At 37.1% G+C, this 9,825-nt stretch overlaps 1 protein-coding gene across 18 annotated transcripts in view; it reads left to right on the forward strand.

Moving 5' to 3' along the window:
• KDM6A (lysine demethylase 6A) overlaps nucleotides 1–9,042 on the forward strand; it is a 148,815-nt gene extending 139,773 nt beyond the window's left edge. For 8 of the 18 annotated variants that reach the window (XM_079304116.1, XM_079304109.1, XM_079304108.1 and 5 more), the window contains 2 exons: nucleotides 3,296–3,422; nucleotides 4,365–9,042. In XM_079304116.1, coding sequence (XP_079160242.1) covers nucleotides 3,296–3,422; nucleotides 4,365–4,661 — 424 coding nt within the window. In that variant the 3' untranslated portion in view covers nucleotides 4,662–9,042. The remainder of the gene's footprint in view (nucleotides 1–3,295; nucleotides 3,423–4,364) is intronic. The other 10 variants (XM_079304107.1, XM_079304112.1, XM_079304111.1 and 7 more) reach the window with 5 other exon arrangements.
• The last annotated feature ends 783 nt before the right edge of the window (nucleotides 9,043–9,825 follow it).

Consider the following 9,825-nt stretch of genomic DNA (forward strand, 5'->3'; position numbering starts at 1 on the left):
CCTTGGCTTTGTAAACACTCTGGAAATGCAGAAACCTTGATGAATTTCCTTTCCTGTGGACTCCCTGTCTGCAGGAAAAACTGTCTGGCAAGCAGCTGTTGTCCATGGCACCTGGATTTTCTGTGTACAAAATAGAGACATTGTGAGTTGCATATATGTGAATATATGCATGTGTATAAAAATGCTGGGAAAATGGTCTTTTTGATAGAGCTGGTTGAATTTCATCTTGGATAGCTGCTTCATTGTCATCAGGAAATAAAAAAATAAGTGACACAGTTGTCATCTTTTTGCTGAGCACACGTCTAAATTGCATGTCTAAAATTGCATGTTTAGGTAGTTTTGACTTTTGACTCTGGGACTTCTTAGGTATCAGCATAGTACAATAGATTAGCTCTTGGAAAATGATAAAAAGTAGCTTCTAATTCAATTTGAAAGAGAAATGCAAATATGTCTTAGTGAGTTGTATGAAAGTAAGCACTGCAGAGGCAATAAACTGAATTTTGAGCATAGATATAAATATTGGGAACCACATCAGTGATTAAAAAATGGAGTAGCAGAAAGGGAAAAGCCATAGAAGAAGGAGACTTTGTTTTTGGAAGAAATCTGATGCCTTGTTGTATTTTTAGTTAATGTGCAGTTCAGTGCTGTCTTGCAAGACAGAAGTCAAAGAGCAAAACCTGAAACTTTCTCATCAGATGATTTTTAAAGATTTCATTTTAACAGTAGAAGCATGAGCAGGAGCACAGCAGAAAAAATATTTAAAACTTGGCTGAGGGAGGACAGCCCTCACAAAAAGAAAAATTAACTGCAAACCTCTTAGATGGAAGCCAGAAGGACTTTTACAAATTCATCTGAGGAAGAGAAGAATTTGAGAGGTAGAGCCAACATAGTAATAAAGGCTTAAAAAATTAATTCCAAAGTAACTGAAATACTGAGTTCTATTACAGAAATAGTTTCAGAAATGTAAAAGAACATGACACAGGAGAAATTATTTTGCACAAAATCATGAAGTTAGGTAAAATAGTTTTCAGTGTCAGGGAAGATGTATTACTGGAAGGTACAAAGAGGTCTGTTCTGCATTGCCATTGGAATGGCACTTTTGAGAAGTTTTACTGAATATCTAAGTATTCAGATGGGTTTATCACTGCCCTTTTAGACTAAATCAGGATTATGTCCATTTTTAATTCTCTTCTGTTGAATATTTGAATTTGACTGGATATCTGTATGCCATACCTGCAAAGAGTTTGAGAGGGGGATGGTCTGGATTTTCTTCCAGTTGAATTCTCACTGTAGCAGAATAAAAGCAGGCCTGCAGTACTAAAAGCTGACCCCACTGAACTTGCACACTGTCACTTTGCTAGGAGCCTTTTTGTCTTTCTTAAGGCTTCCCAAACTTCAGGAAATTGTAGTGCATATTCACAGTGATAATTTGTATTATTTCTCTTATATTTAAACCATGAAATAGTTAACATTTGCATTTTCAAGTGACCATTACTAGGACATGAATTTTATCCAAGGAGGGGGAATTCACCTTCAAACTATTGTTTTCTGCTTTGTTTGTGAATTTGGCAAACATTATAGCAGTGCTGTAAGTTGGTTACATTCTGGGCAGTTCTTTTTTCACAACTGTAACAATAGAAAATGCTTTGAAAATAACACTTTGAAAAGTCTTTGGAAGTCAGGAGTGGAGAACAATGGTGGCAGGTGTGCAGGTGTGCTTGCAGTTGTTCTTTGGGGTGCCAGAGACTTTTCCAGGTAACAGGAGAAAAGAATGGTAGATTTTAAGTTTATTTGAAATAATCAGGCATTATTGCATAAATGAATGCTTTTCCAAAACTATTGAGTTTGTCAGGAGCACAATAACCCAACACTCAAATGAATTAATATTTAAGCTATCACCTGTGGTTGGCCTTAACCTCATAACTCACATTCATGTCAAACTTCAGAAGTGTTAAAGGAGTTACAGTTTAATGAGCTGTATAATTTCCTTGAAATTGGGTACAAAATAATAAAGTTGTTTAGCAGAGAAACACACTTTGAGCTTTGTGTTATCCTTACAGTGAGGGTGTTAGTGAAGCCATAGTGAAGCCACTGTTTTTGGTGAAGATGAACAGTATGAGTGTAAAACAAGAGGAGAGTTTTTCAGAATTCTGAGATTCTATTAACTACTTGGAAACACATGAAAGAAACGTGGTGGTTTTTTAAAGTAGAGAATATGTGTATTACATGTTTCAGGCTTTAAAATGGGAGAAGGATCAAGTTCAAAACACTTGATAGAACTCTTGAGTACTTTGTTTTCTGTCCAGTGTTTGTTTTTACCCTTAATTTTTTTCAGTCTTCCTTCTGCATCTAATGAGCATGTAATACAACTGCCCTGTGGAGAAGAAAATTGAAGGCTGCAAGGGCTGCAGCTCAAATAAATAGGGTAGCTGAAATCTAAAATTATTGTAAATAACATTGTAATTTGAAATTTGGCAACCTATTTTGCCAGCTTTTTTTTTTTTTTTTTTTGAAGAATATACATAGCTCGTAAAATGCTAGAAAAACAAGTTATGTTTTATTGTGAGGAAGAGAACTGTGTAAAATTGTGGCATAAAATTATTTAGGTATTTTTGCCTTTACAGGGGATATGACAGGGAATTGTAGGTTTTAATTTGACATTTGAGCAGTTCTTATCTTCATTCATAAAATAAGTGCTAGAATTACTTTTTGTCTTGATTTTTGGCAATACCAACCTCTCTATTCTTCCTCTTTTGCATGGGAGAAGATACATGTTTATATATTCTATTTCAACTGTGCATGAAATGATTCCTGGCAGAACTTGGGGTTTCAGAAAACTTGAGATAATAAAGTTTAGTAGTGTCAAGAAGGCAACAGGAGTTTTAGGATGTTGGAAGAGTCTTTTGGATCACTCTATAGTCACACAAAATGTAAACAGCTGTGCAGAACTTGGCAGTTCAAACTAAGTTTTTGCTGACAAATTTATGGTTCAAAATAAAATCCATGAGTTGCTTTTAAAAACACATTGTTCTATTGTGCTTAGAAGAGCATTCATGTGTTTCAGTCATAAATTAAAGGTGCAGCCTGTTTACAGGGCAAGGGGCACTCCTGAAAGAGCCATAAGCACAAGTCTGGCTTTTCCCTAAGCCATGAGTCCAGTGATTCTTCCTAGGCAGCTGAAATCCCAGAGGAAGAGCAGGCTCCAAACACAGGGTCTTGGAAGAAACTGAAGCCTTCTTGAGTTTTGCTGTACAGTTGAATGTTGAACTGAACCCACAACTGCTCTTGGTTGCAGGTACTGCCTGTTAAGAACTCTCAAACAGTGTCAGACACTGAGGGAAGCTCTGATTGCTGCAGGAAAGGAGATTGTCTGGCATGGACGAGCAAAGGACGAGCCAGCTCATTACTGTAGCATTTGTGAGGTCAGTAAAAATGTGTTGGGTCATCTACTCTTGTAATATTTATTTAAATTTTGCCCTATCTTTTGTTGTTGATGGTGTTTAAGTTTTGGTTTTAAGCTGCAGCATCTGCACTGTGATGTAAGCACATCTGTGTGATGCAGTGCTGCTTTCCAGGAGCTCATCCAGGTGTTTTCTCTAGACATGGGCTGTATTTTGCTGAAGGTTCTCCCACAGTACTTCCACAACATTGTCTTTCACTAGGTCCATTTTAAATTCTCAAGTTTTTTTATAAAATGTTGTTATCCCTTCCTGCATAAAATTTGATTTGCTGAGCTCCATTTTACAGGCATATCTGTCTTCATTTCAGAAGTCAACAGCACACCCAGAAGAGAGAGAACTTAAGTCCTTTTTTTCTGCAGGACATAAACTTTTTGCTGAATTTTTTCATTCTACTTACTGTTAATAGTTGCTTTAAAGTATTGGATAAGAGTTTTCATGAAGCTTAAAAGAAAAGAATATTTTCCTGTCTCCTGAAAATCAGTTTCTAGTTATCCTCTGGCAGAGCCTCTTGGGCAGGATAAGCATGTGGCTCAGTAATAAGGAAATAAATATAACAAACTTCTTTAGCAGACAGTAAAAAGGAAAAATAGGTGTAATTGTTTGAAATCCCCACCTTACTGAGTAACCCCTATTCAGCAAATGAATCCTGCTTTGTCAATATTGACCCACAGCTTTCCCATGGCACTGTTCCTGCAGATATCCTTAGTGTAACATCAGTGGTTTTACACTGCTTCACTTCTCTGCCCGAGCCTTGGGAGAATAGATTTCCCCAGAAAAAATGTAATTTTTCTCTTTGCATGCACAGGGTAGGGTTGTAAATCTTGAAGAAAACGCAGTTTTCATGGTTTTAACTTTTTAAAAAATGAAATTGTAATGCTTGTTTTTCTGTTTCCTGTCTAATAGGTGGAAGTCTTTGATCTGCTTTTTGTCACTAGTGAGAGCAATTCTCGAAAGACCTACGTTGTACATTGCCAAGACTGTGCACGAAAGATAAGCACGAACCTGGAAAACTTTGTGGTGCTAGAACAGTACAAAATGGAGGACTTGATGCAAGTCTATGATCAATTTACATTAGTAAGTCAAATTAATAAGTGGGTGCATAAATACATTATTTGTAAAGCAGTTGTAGACTGTCTTGGTGCTCCGTTGTACGAGTACCGTGGACTTTCTGATTCAAATGGAGGTTTGGGTTGTGTGTGATGTTTGCAGAGCAAAACCTGAAGAGTCAGAATTGTGTGAAATACTACAGTAACTTACTGCAGAACATAACCACTGAGTTTTCAGGAAAAGTATGATGTTACAATTCATAAAGTTGTGGCTTTAAAAATCCAATAGAGATCACCTGAAGACCATAACTGGATCAGATGGAGATGGGAAGAATCAGGACAGTGAAGCTTGGAGAAACTAGCACCAGGTTCAAGAGCATCTCTAATACATTGGTTGTGGTATGAAGTCAGTATAGCAGCAGAGCATCCTATGCACTCAGACCTTTCCTTCCCCTTCCCCACCCATCCCCTCCCAAATCAGCACTGTCCTTCTGCTTAGCAAGTGGATGCTCTCAAACAGTTCTGTCTCTTGGCTTGGGGCCTCCTTTGCATTTCAATTTAAAGCAAAAAGCCTCTTTGCCATTATAGCTCTGCTATATATGGCAGCCTCCTGCTTTGAACTGTGTCAGCACAACTGTCCTAACATTTCACCCAGGTTTCATTGTTCCAGGCAAAGATGGCTTTTTTTGTAACCACGATGAAAGCAATGCTGGATGTATTTATAAGCCTTGGCTTTCTGTTGAAGGAGACAAACTTTGGACTAAGTGTTATGGGAATTTCATGTTGGATTTGCTATGACAGCCCAGTAAGGGCTGTGCCTTTTGATTCATTTCCAGGTGCTGCAGAAAATGTGTGTTTGGTTATTTCATGTATCAGTAGCATGCCAAGCTGTGACCTTCTGAGTTAAGGCCTCAAGGTTTGTCAGTAGAGGCTGGTGAGAATGTGGGACCATGTCCTCTGAATTTAATTCTCTTCATTAGTCCCACAGAGCCTGGGCTGGTTGAACTTCAGTTCACACTTCTAGGAGGTCACTGTCATTATAGTTTGTGAAATGCTGCAATTTCTGAGTGATGAACTGTTATAGAAAAACATATAAATAAACACCTGTTCTCAGATACTTCATCCAGTTGAGTGGAAATGGGGAAGAATGTTTCTGTATGGAGATGAGAGGGAGGGAGGGGTATTTTGTTGTCTGTGCTTATATATTATATAGGTAACAGCAATGATACTGTCCCTAGAACAAGGGTTCTCAACCTGTGAGTAGCTCCTTCCCCCACCAAAACCTAAGGCTGGGGCTCTGAAGGACATTGATAATTGTTCCTGTATGAAGCTGGTGTGCCATTCATTTCTTTTAAAGGGGATACACACTTAATTGGGAAGAGTCATAGCCCAGAAGTGACATCTCTCAGGTATAGGAAGAGAGTTAAGGTTTGTTGTAAATCACAGGATGAAGATAATCTCAGCTGGCAAAGGTGCAATAAGCCAAAGAGAGACTGGGATGAAGTACCAGGAGCAAACACAGGGATGACCCAGCATTAGAGTTCCATAGCTGGGTACTCTGGTGTGATCTAAAGCATCTTTAAAGACTGTGAGCAGCTTCTTGTAGGGGTTCCACAGATGAGCAGGAAAAGGGGAGGAAATGCCATCAAAGACTCAGTGTTTTGATGGAGTGCCACAGAGTGCAGTACTGGGAAGCAGTTAGGTGTCCTCTGGACCTTGTCTGCTGACAGCAGGCAGGAACATGACACCTCACTTCACTCTTGAGGCACTTTGTCCCCATGTCAGAGAATCCAAAACTCTTTCCACAGATACCTTAACCTCAGGGGGGGGGGTATGTTACTGCTCAGGTAGAGAGGAGGAGGGAAAATGAAATCCACAGAGGATTTGGAGAGCCACAAATGGACCATCTCCCCATTGGTAAACAGGTTGAGAATCCCTGTTTTAGAGTGTATAAATTAGATACATCTATATTGAGGCCACATGGAACTCTTTTCTGCCACAGTGAGACTCATGGCTGCTCACATCATATTAACACAGACATCCCCACAGCATACTCCAGTCTGCAGTACAGGCAAAATCCTAATGTATAAAATACATGTTGTATTTAAGTAAGGTGGAAAAAGATGCCACTGTTCTCTCAAGAGTCCTGAAGTGTAAAAAGAATAGTGTGTGTGACTTTTAAACTCTCATGGTTACAGTTTGTGCAGGTCTTAGTTAAACACAGAGTTTTGCACCCTTGTAGAAAAGGTAATTTAATGTTTTCTCTTTCAGGCTCCTCCATTGCCATCCTCCTCATCTTGACATTTTTTCATGGACATTAAATGAAAACTTTTCTGATATTCAGGAAGTGACCCAGTTCTGCACCACTGATTTTTGTAGCTATCCCGTAAGGCTGCTGGCTGAAAGCTGTGTCTATGCAACCTTCCAAGTGCGGAGTGTCAACCAACTGGACAGGAGAGAGCACTGCCTCCTACTCCAGAACTCAAAACAAATAAGCTCATCCAGCTGTACTTCAAAAAAATAATTCCATGTTTTGTATATATCTGACAAAACTGGCAACATTATACAGACTACTGACTTGAAGACCACCTCTTTTGTATTTCTCTGTTTCTGGGCTGATGAGTTGGTTTCATCCATTTTTCCCCCCTTCAGAATTTCCCTTGGAAAAAGTACTAGCTTAGCTGGTCATTTCTTTGTAAGGTAGTTAGAAATTTTAAGTCTTTCTTTGGGCAACTTTTTTTTTTCTTTTTTTTTCCTTTTTTTTTTTTTTTTTTTAATGTGAAGAGTTAGGTGATATAAATTTTTTACTGCTTTTATGTTTTTCTGTCTTGTTTTGAAACCATGACGGTTACACTTTTGGTTCCTAAATAAAATTTAAAACAATTAACAGCCAAGTCACAAAGATAAATGGGTTGCACATAGACTAAGGAATAAACTTCAGATTTGTGATTTTTGTTTCTAATCTTGATGTAAATTTACACTATTTATAAATACATATTTATTGCTTGAAAATATTTGTGAATGGAATGCTGTTATTTTTTCCAGATTACCTGCCATTGAAATTTTAAGGAGTTCTGTAATTTCAAACACTACTCCTATTACATTTTCTATATGTAAATAAAACTGCTTAGCATTGTACAGAAACTTTTATTAAAATTGTTTAATGTTTAAAGTTTTTCTATTGTTTGAGTTTTAAAAAGATTTTATGTACAGTGCCCAGTTTTTGTTCTTTTTTGAATCTGATTATATATATTTTATATATACTCTTGTGCTTGTGTATATATATAATATATATAGAAACTCGAATATAAATATGTGTATAAAGATTTAGAGACTAAATTTTTCTCGTTTTAAGTTTTACATCTATGGTAGATTTGAGGTGTCTACTGTAAAGTATTGCTTACAAAAGTATGATTATTTTTAAAGAAATATATGGTATGTATCCTCAAGACATAGAATGACCTTCAGACTGGTTTATTGTTAAATTGCACTTTTTGCAATAACAGACCAATAAATAGTTGCTGCCAAAATGTAGTAGTAGAAAATAAGTAACAGCTAAATTTTAAAGCTCTTCAAGAAAATACCAACTTTGACAGGAAGTTTGGCACTAGTTTTAGAGGAGGAATGAAGAAGATCTGAGTTTTGGTGGGGATGTTCTCTAGATTTCAACCAAATTGCAACTTATATATTACAATATGTTCTATTAACAATTTTGAAAGTTAAGACTGAATCATCTTGGCGTCATTGTTGACCCCAGAAAAAAACGTTGTTTTGTGGTATTCTATTGTATTTTCACATATTTTGTAATACGAATTCACTGGTAAATTTTTGAAGCACTAGGTTTATTTAGGACAAGTTTATAATATATCATTGTAACAGTTTGCAGTTTTAATGATGGTATTTATTTTAAGTTGCTCCTTTCTCATTAGCTTCTTGAAAATGCATTAAATCTAAATTTCAAAATTGATAGTTTTCTTATCGATCAGAGTTGACTGATGCAGAAGGTTCTGCATCGAACAGTTTCTCATAATTTCTCATTAGTGGGGTATGTTAGTGATTGCATTGTTAAATTTTTTGTAATCAGTGTGAAGTGTTACAGGCACAGAGCATGCAGATAGTTCCTTTTGAACAAAAAGAATTGCCTCTTATGTTGTAGCTTCAAATGAAGGGTGTTTGAATGAAGAATCAGCACAGTTTATCTAATGCTGTTACAACAGTTTAACCACAGTTTGAGCTGACTTTCTTGCTAGTTCTTAATAGTTGGACAAAAGGGTGTAGAAATGAAAGAAAAGTGTAACCAAATGCTCTTGCCAGCAAAATTATCAACTAGCAGTTAGGAAGCCAGTATTTGCAGTTCTGTAAAGGTTTAAGTCTCAGCTCTCGATAACAAACTCTACAAATCATAATTTTTTTTTTTACTTATGTATTTTATGCAGTCATAAATATTGTAATCTTGACAAACCATGCTGCAGCTGAAAAGCTACTCCTTTAAAGTAGTCTTAAACCCAAATAAAAGCAAGATACACTTACCTCAACTAATGGCAAACAAAAGGTCCTCATTTCTCAGTGCTGTAAAAGAACGTTGCTAATTAGGGAAAGACTTCTGTGTGCTAATCAGAAGAGCTTTGTACTTTCCTCCACTTTGGAAAAGAGGATATGGCATTACCAAGGAAGAATATTCATATTTTGCCAATGCCAAATCAGTAGAGCATCAAACAGCATATCTTGTGCTGTGGGAAAGGTTGTCATGAATTGGAATTGCTGCAGGGCTTTAATATTTTGCAGTTTCCATACATCTGCTCCCAAGCAATGGACAGTTTGGTTCTATAAGCTGCTATGATTTAGAATGCTTTTGTTTCACTTTATTAAAAAAGCACAAGTTAATATTTGGTCAGTTGTACTTCTTAAGAAGCATTTCTGCTTCTTCAGTTATGGAGCACATGATGCCAGGTGGAGCATTTGTAACCTCTGGGTGTTCCCAAGCATTAGGAGTTGGGCAGGGTGGGGGGAGGCTGGAGCTGAACTTTCCAAGAAATCTTGGTCTTGGAGCCCTTGAGCTCCACAACTGAGCCCACTTCTAGGGATTCTGATCTGCTTATGGCTACAAATTGTGGCAGCAGGCAGATTAAAGATGAAAATGTGAAAGGATGAAATGGCCAAAGACGTGGCATTTGCTGCAAGAATTTTCAAAAAGTTACTGGCTGACAGAAAAATCATACTGTTAGGGGATGGATAAAACCAGAGGTAAAAATAGGTGTTAAAAAATAGTATAAAGTTGAATTACAGATAAGGAATTAGAGTGAACAGCATTTGCTACT

The sequence above is a fragment of the Erithacus rubecula genome (genome assembly GCF_903797595.1).
Source record: "Erithacus rubecula genome assembly, chromosome: 1".
NCBI lineage: Eukaryota > Metazoa > Chordata > Aves > Passeriformes > Muscicapidae > Erithacus > Erithacus rubecula.